General features: G+C 33.8%; 2 protein-coding genes across 5 annotated transcripts; one reads left to right on the forward strand and one right to left on the reverse strand.

Moving 5' to 3' along the window:
* Positions 1 to 646: 646 nt before the first annotated feature.
* LOC111370861 (receptor-like serine/threonine-protein kinase At1g78530) lies at positions 647 to 3,101 on the forward strand. The gene is made up of 6 exons (XM_022992759.1): positions 647 to 937; positions 1,063 to 1,204; positions 1,310 to 1,648; positions 1,932 to 2,186; positions 2,267 to 2,400; positions 2,740 to 3,101. The coding sequence occupies exons 2-6, from the start codon at positions 1,069 to 1,071 to the stop codon at positions 2,938 to 2,940; spliced, it is 1,065 nt and encodes a 354-aa protein (XP_022848527.1). The 5' UTR covers positions 647 to 937; positions 1,063 to 1,068; the 3' UTR covers positions 2,941 to 3,101.
* On the reverse strand, positions 2,904 to 6,171 carry LOC111370862 (fatty-acid-binding protein 3, chloroplastic). 4 transcript variants are annotated; one of them, XM_022992764.1, is made up of 5 exons: positions 5,771 to 6,161; positions 4,077 to 4,166; positions 3,753 to 3,908; positions 3,436 to 3,650; positions 2,904 to 3,306 (listed from the first exon to the last, which is right to left on the reverse strand). In XM_022992764.1, the coding sequence occupies exons 1-5, from the start codon at positions 6,018 to 6,020 to the stop codon at positions 3,148 to 3,150; spliced, it is 870 nt and encodes a 289-aa protein (XP_022848532.1). In that variant the 5' UTR covers positions 6,021 to 6,161; the 3' UTR covers positions 2,904 to 3,147. The 4 variants fall into 4 exon arrangements, with proteins under 4 accessions (XP_022848532.1, XP_022848530.1, XP_022848531.1 ...); XM_022992762.1 differs by having other exon boundaries at positions 2,955 to 3,641; positions 5,771 to 6,171; XM_022992763.1 differs by having other exon boundaries at positions 2,955 to 3,650; positions 4,110 to 4,166; positions 5,771 to 6,169.
* Between the last annotated feature and the right edge of the window lie 7,080 nt (positions 6,172 to 13,251).

Below are 13,251 nucleotides of genomic sequence, written 5' to 3' on the forward strand. Positions count from 1 at the left end.
ATAACAGAACAATCTTTTAATATAATCCTTTGTAGAAAACATACTATCTTCTCTATATAGTGAATATAGAGTGTGCCATTTACCCAATCCTGAGTATATGATTCAACGAGATTTGCAAAGTAGACTTGAAGATGCCGTAAGATAAAGCAATAACTCTTGCTATCTTTGTCGGGTGACCTCTTTTTAAGGACCATGAAAAAAGCCAGAATCTACATCACCTCATTGTAGATTGGGGGACCTTTTATTTTGAGTGTCCATAAAATGTTAAAGTACTATGTGCTAATTCATCGCTCGTGAAAAGATGAATGTTACCTCAGTAAAACTCGCAAAAGGAGTTGCTGACTCTTTATGTATCATTTTTGTTTATTCTTCGCAAGTTCTCTTTGTCTGAAATTCGCATTTTAGAAGGGTCGAAATCATTCTTTCACCAGCATCGACATGTGATGTCATAAATAGTCCGATTTAAAACCACATCAAACAATACAAAAACATTGTCAATGTCCTAAAATTTTTAGCCCCATATAACCAGACAGGAGAGAGACGTACATATCCTTCTGAATTAATAATGTCAATAAAAGTGTAAACCACAGGCTGGCATTTCATTTCATACACCTTTTCCACTATTACAAATACATTGTCAAATTATCATCCATTAAACTTTTGACACAACACAAGCCATGTTCTTCGACATTCGAAATGATAAATATGAACCCAACTTCAGATTTCAATTCTCCATTTTTAATGTAAAAACACAAAGCCTACTAAGCTGCACATTTCCCAATTCACACTTTTAAATATCTGCTACTTCTTTTGCTTCAAAACTCAAGACATTCCACTTCAGCCAAGTTCTCCATATTGCACTTAAAATTTTCAAGATCCAAGTCATTCATGATATTGGAGTTTCAAGGAAGACTGTTCTTTGTTAATGTATCATAAGGTGAATTCAAGCTTCATAATACCCTGTGAATGATGATTGTAAATTCTAACTTTTCAAATGCTTCTGCTACAATTTTTGTGTTATAGTCATTGCAAAACGAGTTTATAGTTGGATTTTCACTGCAGAACTAAATGGGAAATACTCGGTTTCTTCCCTTCTACATAACCATATGTGTTTCAGCTTTTGCTATATCGAAGATTGTTATGGCAGTCCTATGTTATCGCCGATGGAAAAGAAAACAAATGGTTGTTCAAAACAGCTTTACAGGTACATATTTTGATGTTTAGGGTCTAATTTAAGCATTTTCTTGTGTCTCATTTACTGTTTATGTCTAACAATTTGTTGGAATCTTTTGATGTTTAAACAATACAGGTGGGAAACTAGTAATGTTTAAATCACAAAAGATAAAATCTTTGGAGTCGAATACGTTTTTGAGGAAGACGATGAAACTTAGCAACAAGGATATTATAGGATCAGGAGGCTACGGGACAGTTTACAAGCTGACAGTAGATGAGTCAATATCTTTTGCTGTTAAAAGACTGAGCAGAGGAAGTCAAGAGCAAGATCGCGGTTTTGAGAGAGAATTGGAGGCGATGGGGGACATAAAGCATAGAAATATAGTTACTCTTTATGGATACTACACTGCTCCTCAATACAATCTTCTCATATATGAGCTAATGCCTAATGGCAGTCTCGACTCGCTACTCCATGGTATGCATTCACAGTATATTTGGTACCCTGAACATGATTAAAAAGGAGAAACAAGTGAAATTTTTCATTAGTTATGCGCCATCAATTTTTACCTATATTCGTCGCCTGTTAAAGTTAGAGGAACATAATCTCCCATGTTTTAACAGGTTTGAATTTATATAATTCATCAATTAACTTCCGAATGGCTAAAGAAGAGTACCTAAGTTTCGGCCAGTTGTAAGAGGAAATCTTTATAAACTTTCAGGTTTCTATTAACTGATGATCACACTATTCTGTTATATAGGAAAGTCTCTAAACAGGATGGTTCTAGATTGGCCTTCAAGATACAAAATAGCAGTTGGAGCTGCAAGAGGGATATCCTACCTCCACCATGATTGCATCCCTCACATAATACACAGAGATATTAAGTCAAGCAATATATTGCTGGATCAAAACTTGGAGGCTCAAGTATCTGATTTCGGATTAGCTACTTTAATGTTGCCAGATAAAACTCATGTTTCAACTTTAGTTGCTGGAACTTTTGGATACCTGGCTCCTGGTATACTCGTTAGAACAATAAGATACTTCTACTTTTGATGTTGTTTATGAACTTAACAAATTATTTTATGATTTCTACAGAGTATTTTGATACGGGGAAAGCGACAGCAAAAGGGGATGTCTATAGCTTTGGGGTTGTGTTACTTGAGCTACTAACAGGGAAAAAGCCAACAGATGAAGCATTTATTGAGGAGGGAACTAAGCTTGTGACCTGGGTAACTCTTACGGATTAATTGTTTTGCATTCTAATTTCAAGAAAGTTATGATTATATTTCAAAAACTAAGATTTCAAGACTTAGGTCAGAGCACAAGTCTTATTTAATATTGTCATGTGTACATGTGTCTTCTAGAATTCTCGTTTGGAAGTTGTGCTCGTCTAAGATTTATGAAGTTGATCAACTTATTTTTGATGGTCAAATATATCTACTGTTTAAAAGAGAAATGACATTATACATTCAACTGATAGTCAGCAGCATAACTTAACTGCTAAAACGATGACTTGTTATTTTCTTCATAATTTGATTCAGAACTGTTCTTTTATATGTTTGTTGCAGGTGAAGACAGTTGTCCAAGAAAAGCAAGAAGAGCATGCACTAGACAGTAGTTTAGAAGATTTCCCCGTTGATGAAGTTAATGGTGTATTCAGTATAGCACTAATGTGCCTTGAGCCAGAACCATACAAAAGACCTACCATGGCAGAGGTTCTCAAGATGCTAGAGAAGGTAAAAGCGGATGGATTTGTATCGGGAATGTGAAACTACATTTGAACTTCTTCACAATATGCAGAATATACGTATTGATTAAACCAATAAATACCCCTTTTTTTCTAGGCACACCAAAACTCAATCTACTCAACATTACAAAATTCAACTAATGGATACTGAAAAAAAAAAAAATATATATATATATATACCCTTAGAAACTCAAAAACAAACAGAAATTTCAACCCTTCAGGCCTTTAATCATATAAGAGCCATTGCCAAACCATTAGCAACTGAAGCTTTCAATGAAGGTGAGACCGGATTACCTCCAAGAAATACATCAAAGAGAGCAGATGTAACATTTGGTGATTCAATTGCAGCATCAACTGAAGAAGGCAACCCATCAGATGATACACAAACCTGTAAGTGCACATGACAGCAATTTAGCTTAGACAAGAAGGGGATAATGGAAAAGAGAATAACTTCTATTCCACGAACGGGGAAGGAAAAAGCAATGGACAAACACATGAAGATATATTTCATACTCACAAGCATTTTGGTCGGGTCCAGCCAAGTCAAAAATATGGAAGTTCCTTTCTTAAGGGCCCGTCCCTGGAAGATGCTACGGAATGTGGAAAGAGCATGCTTATCAACTGGAGTGGGTGAGTTGATTCTTGGGGAGACAGCTTCATCTAAGGCGTCCCAGAATGTTTTACCATCAACATCTCTTATCAGAATAATATGGAGCGATTTCTCTACAGGAGCTGATCAACATCAGTAATCGTTACTTTATATTTCAATTTTTGTCCCTTTCTCCAGCAACTGTACATTTAACTTTTAAAAAATAAATGTTTAGCAGAAATTACCCCAAAAAATTGTGTCAAACAATGATGAATCCTGTAGCACATCTGCAGCTGAAAGCCCTTTCCAGGCATCTAACTTATTAAAGATGGATCCATTTGCATATAATCCTGCAGCATACACTTTCACTCCAATGATTGCAAATACTTTTTCTCTGTATCCTAATTACATTACAAGGAGCAAAGGTTATAGCCTGAATTCCTATAAGAACCAGCACTATATATGATCAAAATCCTGAAATCAGCCAGTGGGTGCAAATATCAAGCTTAAAATACTCAAAAACATGATTGAATGATGAAGAAATCTCAATTGACAGTACAGAAACTGACCAGTTCCAAGTAATGACAAAGACAAGGAGCAACCTGGAAGGCTCAGTGATTTTTGAAACTTCACCTTGGTCTCAGGTTCTTCTGTGTACTCTGCACTTCCAACAGAAGCGACAACATCAAATGCCATCAAGTCATAAACACTAATACAGAATATGATTAGGAAATAATGGAAAAAATCACTTGTACTGATTATTTTCATTATTCTGCACATATTTTTTTATTTTCAGAAGCAATTGCAAGGAGTATCTCTGGCATGATACTGTAGTTCAGCTTCTATGACTTAGCACGAGAATAGCTGTGTTGTATGCCAAAATCAAATAGGCCAGCAGACAGAAATGAGATCTTCAAGAAACTCAAAATAAAAAACAACAATTAGGCCATCCTCAATGCATAGGCTTGTCATGCCCAAGCCTCCAAGGACCGAGGGTGCAAGACTAGAAGATACTAAGGTGTGTCTGAGTTTTAAGTTGATAGATGGAATTGCCACTACACCACAAGCAGAAATGAAAAAAACCAATAGCCAACAACAATAACAAATTAAGCTTTTTCCAAAAATATTAGAGATCAGCTACAAAAATATTTTTCTGCCATTTTGTATGATTCATTACTAGATCTACTGGAAGATCAAAAGAAATTAGATCTTTAGCAACTAGCACATACAATATCAGTTTTGGTCTACCCCTTTTTCTTTTAACATGCTCTATCAAGATTGTGACACTCTTATGAACGGAGTACAATATGTCCCAATTGCCTAAGTTTTTCCTTAATTTATCTTTAATCAATGCCATTTCCACTTGGTGGTGTATTTTTCATTTATTATATATTCTATGTTAGCATGGCCAGATATCCCTTATTTTCACTATGTTCATATTATGAAATTTTTTCCATTGACTGCCTAACCATCGATACTTCAGAGCATAACAAGTCGAATCAATACACAAAATTGAAGTGTTAACCTTATAGAGATCTTCTTATCCCAAAAAAATCTAGTAGTACTTCTGCATTTCATCCAACCTGCTCTAATTATGTAATCCATCTCTCCAATTCCTCCTTGTTAGTAAATAATAATCATACTTAGATATCTAAAAATCACTATCTGGAAAAAATCAGTTTACCTACAAGAAAAATTTTTGGAAGCTCGAAGCAAGAATGCCCATTAAATGACAGGGAAAAAGAACTTTTAAAGACGACCATCTATAGTGCTTAATATCATCACGAATAAATACCTCAACCAGCTGCTTTTTCCCCCCCGTTGTTTTGCATTCAAATTGCACAAAATATGTGCCATAAGCTCAGACTCTTAACAATTAATTAGGTCTTTTTTTTTCTCTTTTATATTCACCAAATTATTGATGTTTATGTCCCCATTTGTAATCTATGGCATGTCCCACATCAGGCGATCGGTTTAGAGGTCCATTCCTTGAAATACATGTAGCCTATTCATTTCACTAATAAGAATTTTCTTAGGTTCTTGAGCACTTATGTACTTGTAGCTCTAAAGATATGAAAAAATTTTGATGAAACAAAAAGCATGAAAATTATAAGAAATCAGTACATTGTTGTATTAGATTATCCCCCATTTTCAACTTGGACTCGTCACTTAGCATTTTTATCGTGTTTATCCGATTTGGTAAATAACAAGCTGAAGGACGACATGAAAGCTATTTTCAAGAATTGCTACACGAATTGTTTACCTGGTGATGAGGAAGCAGCTTTGGGTGAAAAGGGGGTGTAAAATCTGGATTGCTTATAAAATCTGGATTGCTTATGGGCCGAAACATGAAGAGGAGATGTGGGAGAGTGGGAGATTATTTCTTTACAGTTCAGTGCTGATAATGGGCTTTTTGCAGTCTTCACAAGAAGGCAGAGTCTAGGGTTTATATCAGAGGCATTGGTGGCTGATGAATGGAAAATTGGGGTGCAAATTGAAACTGTTGAAGTCATGCTCTGGTAATATGAAATTCAAGCAGAAGAAATCCCTGAAATTTCACCTTGAAAAGTGCTTGTGATGTTTCTGGGTCCACTTATCAACAAACATTTAGGGTGCATTATTCTTATATGAATTAACATTAACTGCAGATTGTCTTGCTCTCTTTGCTTCTGGCATCTAACCTAACAAGTTCACATAGTTATTGCTACCAATTTGTCCAAAATATATAGTTCATCAAAGAAAGCTTTACTATCGACTCGAACACCGACATCCAGCTCATAAGGATTAATCCGAAAGTTATAGCCAATTGCGAAGTTAATTTACCTTATATCACTCAAAATTACAAATCCTTCGACGTCTATACATAAATGCTGATTTATCAAGAATGCACGAGAAAGTCACTTTGAATTGTTGATTAGTTGTCAAGAGATTGATTAGAACCAATAATTCATTATCTAATGGATCTTCCTGTTCTAATACTATATCAAATAGTTATCAGTATTTATCAAATTTGTTCTTATCTAACAAAACGCTAATGGATCAAATGACAAAGACATTGTTGGAAAAATGATGGCTTTTCCTTGATGTAATGAAAATTTGATTCATGTAACAAGATTTACCATTTCTAAGTCCGACAATTCACCCCAAATCCACTTTTCAAGCGTGTTTTTGCATTAAAACATTACATGGTAGTTATAGAAATTGTGATACGAATTGTGAATACTGCTATAAATGAGTATATCATTTGATTATGAAAATTTATTTTTTGTTGAAGTATGGAGAGCACAAAATTCTACTTTATGTGTTCAGATTTCAGTTTTATGTTATGAAAAGAAATCAAAAGCGAGCAAAAACAAGCCTCCAAGGAGAAGTATCTTCCAGGAAGAAATTGATTGTTTGTTTGTTTTGTACTGTATATTGCTTCAAATGTAGAAGTTATTGACATTCTTGTTTCATTTAAACACAAGTAATATGTGAATGATGGTAAGTCGAGCATGACAATTCTCTTGCGTTAAGTGTAATGCTAGCACTTGAGAATCTTCGATGCCTATCCTCTCAACTACTATTCGATTCACACTTGAAGAGATGGTCAAGTGGTAATTGGGGAGAATTTAATAAAATGACATTAGAGACAAATTTTTTGTAGAATTCCAGCTAACACTAACATGCGAAAAAGCCCCTTCTTTTTCTCTTAGATGTAAGAAGTTTAGCATCTTCAAAATTCTCTCCATTCTCCCTCTCGATCTCTTTGGTAACATCACTTCTCCTTTTACTTTTGTAGAATTACCGGTTTTGTGAAATAATGTTGCATTGTAATGGCAAATAATTATCAATGTAATATCATGTAGGAGAAAAATCAAAAAAGTAGGTAGAAAGAGAGAAAGACGTTGAAATTCTTGTACGCTATTCCAATTAATAAATGAGACGAGCCAAGCTCAAACTGGCTCGTCTCAAGAAAGTTGGGCCTGGCTTACCCCATGAGCTCGCCACATGACAGAGTAAGCAGGTCTCTTTTTCATTTTAGCTGAAAATTATATTTTATAGCTACAATGCGAGTCACTTGTGAGCCTAAAGTGTACATGATGGGATGGTTTCTTGCAAAATATATTATTGGCAAAAAGGGGCATAGTATATAACATTTAATTTATTTCATACAACTAATTGGATATGGAAATAATATTTTTTGATAATTTTATCAATTGTAACCATATTAGGTGTAAGATTATGATCGAAGACACAAAAGATAATGAATTGGTCAACATAAGAGTTGAATTATTTATCATTAAAATGATTTGCTTATCGTCTTTGGTGAACAACTATTTCTCATAATAAAAGTATCTAATTTACGATAACGACAACTAATATTAATTTATACAAAAGAGAAAAAAGTAAAACTTATGGACAAACAACAAAAGGTTTTTTTTATTCTCGTATTGATGAAAATTGTATTCGCAATAAGTGTTTATATTTCATTGAGAGGTACTCTTTCGTACAATATTTTACATTGGAAAATTTCTAATCTTCTTCCCCAAATTTTATGAAATGTGAAAAATTTACCCTCAATATTTTTCAATATAATACATTCACAACCTTCCAATTATGTTGCAATCTCATCTTCTCCTCCATTTTGTCCATTAAATAACATATTTGACCTCTAAGCTCACCATCTATCCACCCAACATCCATAGTTGGCGATACACGAACTTCATGAATGCAATCACGTCAACAGCACCGTCAGTACCTTAAAAAAAGTATTCGTACTTTTTAAAAATGTTATGGGACTTCGTTTATAGTTTTTCTTAATTTTTATTGTTTTATTGTTAAATGGAAGGAATGGCTAATTTTGCTACATAATTGAAATGTTCGGAATGGGTTATGCTAGGGTTATGCTAAAAAAAGATTGAGAGTAGATTTATTACATTTTGCAAAGTTCAAGGACAAAATGTGTAAAATCCACTTTTAAATGTGATAAATACTGCATATCTGTGCTGCTGAACTTAAACTAATCTTTAATATAAAATTACTGATCGACCTTGCATTATTGCGTGATTATATGTATGTTACAATTTTAGCCCCGTTTGGTAGCAATTTTTCACCCTAAAAAATTGATTTTTTTACCATTATTTCACTATTTCAACCAACATTTTTGATTTTTTCACTCACAGAAGGGATTCACTTTGCTCTTTAACAATCAAACTTGTATGATTGGTAGAAATTAAAATTAAAATTTTAATCTAAGTCAGGCCAACAACTAATTTAAATCACACATTTTATGGGATTCACAACTTTTCAATTATACATCTCATTAACTTTTATCAAAATCTACTCAAAATTTGATTTTAATTCCTACAAAACAGATGTGACTTTGTTTCGGTCCAATATTTCATACGTCTCGTGATGTACAAATTTTTGTTGAGTCAAATTCACCGATTGAAGGAGGGTGTCCAAACTGATTTAATCCAATAGAAATATCACCAAACTCGTCGATCTTCCCATGCGCACATGAACGCATTAAATGTGCATTGAGGTTACACCCATAAATTTGCTATCTTTGCTCTTGCTACTTCACTAAAACTTGCCATCAATACAGATGAGTTAAGTACAAAGAAGACAATTATTTAGTAAAAATGATAAACTTAGGTATTTGGAGAAGAATGAGATTAAGGGCTCGAGATAAATTTGGAATGAAAAGTGAAGAAAAAAATATGGAGAAAATGGAGAAGAAAAGTCAAAAATTTCTATAGGGCCAGCTGATCTCACTTACCAAACGTAAATCCGCACGAGTATGAATATAATTTCCTCTAAATTCTAGTGCGATCTAACATTATTACAGTTGCTTAAGATCTAAAATAATGAAAGTCAACTAATCTAATTAATTGAGTTTTTATTCTATTAAATCGTGACATAATGAGATTGGACATTGAATTTCCACTCCACGAATTAATTAAGCCTCTATTTGGTCTCTAATTGGACATGTTCAGTAGTAATTATGAGAACTGATTTTTTGATCGTTAAAGAAAAAAGTGAGTTCCATCTATGAATGAAAAGGTAAAAAATGACGGTCGAAATAGTGAAATAACGGTCAAACAATTGATTTTTTGGGGTGAAAAATTGCTACCAAACGGAGGATAATGTGGCAAATGTATTTTGAAATAGTGATTTTTTGAAAAAGAGTGGTTAAAAGATAAGGAAATGTTTGAATTTACATATAATATTATTCTATTGAAAAAATGTGTAGTTAAAATGAAAAAAGAAAAATACATTAAAATTAAAATGAAGCCTGTACAAAGGCAAAGCCCCTGTTTGGGGCACATTTTCAAGGAAGAAAGTAGAAAAAATTTTACCCTTTTTTTCATATAAGGTGGCTACAATTTGCTATCCAACAATCACAATTCTCATTTTTTGGGTTGAAAATGTGCCCCAAACAGGGGCTAAATGTCTGTATCAAATTTTTTAAGTACACGTCTAACTCCATTTTGTAACTCCCAATTTTTCCTCAATTCCTTTTCAATAATGCATTTTATGGGATCCTTAATTTTTATCAACTTCTCAATCACACATTTCATCAACTTTTATTAAAATCTATTGAAAATCTAATTTTTAGCTAAGGCAAATAGGACTACATGTTTTCATTTTTTTGATTATTTCACCTCTCAACATTTGCTAGGAAGGATTCATTGGGTTGAACCCAGATGGACAAATTAAGATTAGGGATGGCAATGGAGTAGGTTTGGGGCGGGGCGTTTGTCCCGATTATGTACCCGTTTTAGTTTTCTTTTAAATTTTTTATAATTCATTTTATTGCCTCTATTCATTAAAGTAAGACAATAATATAGTTATTAAATTTTTTAATTAATTTAATTATTTCTAGAAGTTAAATTATTCGAATATATTTAGCAAATTAAGGTATTTATTGTTTATCATATTTCTTTAAATAATCTTAATTGCCATATTCTATTAGAATTAATGAAATTTTGTGAAAAAATTTCATTTAAAGTATTAAATTAATAAAAGAATTAAAATTAAACGAGGCAAGATGGGTCCTTGTTATCCATACCCGCGCCCGTCCCCGATTTTCTGATTAAGCGGGTAATCCCCACCGTGTTTGGGGCGAAGCCCCGAAAATATCGGGTATGACAGATTTTTTTGTCATTCTCTAATTAAGATGAACACATGCTACTCTTCCAAAAGGGGCTAGATTTATTGGAATTGACGTGGTGGTTAGGTATGTTCTTATAGTAGTGGTGGGATAGATGATGCTAATGTTGGCATAATACCATCCGATCTAGTTTTTACCCATTGAGGAATTCAACATTTGAACTGTTTGTGAGAAAGAAGATCATCTTTGAACCATCCAGAGTTTGCAACATGATGTAATAGAATAAACCCCTCCTTTCGAAAACTAGAGTAGATGGTCCTGCGGAGCTTTCGGAAAAGAGTAGCCTAGTGTGACAAGCCAGAATGCACCGACCTTGTTTAGCTAACACAACAAGGTTGAAGGCTTTTAGATCCCTTCGAACAAGCTCTCAATGCGCTTATTACAATTTGACATTGGGTTATTGCTTCGAGATATAAGGGCTTGCTCATGTTGCTTCACGACAATAAAAGAAAAATAGAGTATCTTGTCGTCTTGTGACACATGATGGAAATATGAATAAAAATAAAAGGGTTTTGTTTGTAACAAATAAAATGGGCGTTGTTCGAATGACAATGAGAAACGAAAAATTGAAGTATTATTTTTTAAAAAGCAACTGTAAGTTTTTCAAACCCTTAACCCTTGTTTGATTTTCATTATCTCCAAAATATATTTTTCTCTCTTTTCTTTTTAATAACATATTTTTCAATAAAATAATATTACATGCAAACTTAAAAAATTTCATTATTTTTTAATCATACATTCTCTATCATTCTATTATTCCAAAATTCTTAGCAAAAAAGGGCTCAAATAGATATTTAGTGTATATTTAGAGCGTTAAAGTGAAACTCTAATTCGGTATACAGATTCGAATAGAATTAGAAAACTGTAAAAACGACTAAAATATCCTTAAACTAACTCAAAAGAGGAAAAATGAAAAAGTGGACCTTTAAGCGATGGAATTTGGCCCTCGAAAGTTTGACAATATTGGCTAGCGACTATTATCTGACATTCAAGCTGAAAGTTACACATATTTTCGTATCCGTTCTTATTTCTCTTCTTTTTCAACTGTTTTATGATTTTCTTCAAACTATTCTGCATCATCTTGCATCCTAAGTTTTTTTTATACAGAATTCTAATTCCATATTTATCTTGCCTAAAGTTAGCCTTTCATGGAAGAAGAAAAAAAGGAATATAATAAGCCCTCATTTGGTTCTCATTAATTTTCATTCTATTACATTTTATTTTTCTCTCTTATTTTCAATCACACAATCTTTTATACAATAATATTATACATAAATTGAAAATTTTTCCTTTTTTTTCAAACATTATTTTACCTATTTTCATTTCTACAAAATGGGGTCAAATGGGAGTTAAGAAAGGTTTGTTTGACTCAAGGCAAATGACTCTGATCTGGAAAAAGGTTGACAATCGGCAAGTGATACTCTGGCAGCAGCCCCAAGATTACGATAACTTTTTAAAAGCCCTCGCAACTTACAAAAGCATGTGGTGGCTGGACTTTGCATGTGACGAGTCTCTATTTACAACCCCCAATTCTTGACGGTTGTTCATTCGTTTTCCATCACTTCTTGTTCATCCTTAAAGTCTCCACCCTTTTCTATTAAACTTGGAAATTGTCCTAAAAAATCATTGTCCTTCCTTTTGCCACCCTTCACATTCTTACAAAATTGGAAAAGAAGAAAAAAAACTGGTATGTGTAACGAAAACTGTGGTCTTTTTTTATCCACTCAGTTTTTGCTACTTTGCACCGCACAAATTCAACTTGCACTTCTCTTCTCTCCCAGAAGAGGATAGCTTCTCAATCCAATACTCCGTTTACGTTCTTTTGAAGTTCATCCATTGATTTTTTTTTTCTGTAAGAGGTTCAGACTTTATTACTTATGGTGAGTTTTTACGAGGTGGGCATGAGAAAAGTGAAATATTATCCAAGATTGAGGTAGGTTTTTGATTTAAGTGAAAATCTTGGTGGTTTTGCAATTAGAGAGGATGATGTCAATTACATGCCATAATCTTGAGTTTGCAAGAAGAGGGCTAGAATTTTTAGCTTATGGGTCCTCTTCCAATGCCTCTCTTGAGCGAATCTCTGTAAAGGATTGTGCAAAGGGTATGCTTAGGACTGTCAATGGAGGCTATAAGGGTCGGAAATTGTGGTGTTGCCGGCGGGACATTGGTCCGTGCCGCGTATTTTCGACAAATACTCCTGAAGTTTTGGTCAATGGTACTGTTCTCTTTGATTAGCTCAACATGTTATTCTTATTTGAATTTGGAATTAACATTTCAGAGCTTGAATCTTGGATTTTGTAATAGTTTTGATGCCGTTGTAGGGGTTGCAGCCCGTCCTCCACCGGTTCTGGATTTGAATCACGAGTCAAGAAGCCCGGCTTCTTTGACTAATCTGTTCGAAGTGGTTGCTGAAGACCTACAAACACTGAATAAAAATCTTCAGTCAGTGAGTTTCTTGAACACCTTGTTCTGTACTTTTGCCTGTCCAGATATTGGCATGAGTAAATTGTTATTGCTGTTTGTTGTTTTCATTTTTTTTCACTTTTTTTTTGGGGGCGGGGGGGGGGGGGGGGGGGGTGGAGAGG

Source organism: Olea europaea, chromosome 21 (assembly GCF_002742605.1).
Source record: "Olea europaea var. sylvestris chromosome 21, O_europaea_v1, whole genome shotgun sequence".
In the NCBI taxonomy this organism is placed as follows: Eukaryota; Viridiplantae; Streptophyta; class Magnoliopsida; order Lamiales; family Oleaceae; genus Olea; species Olea europaea.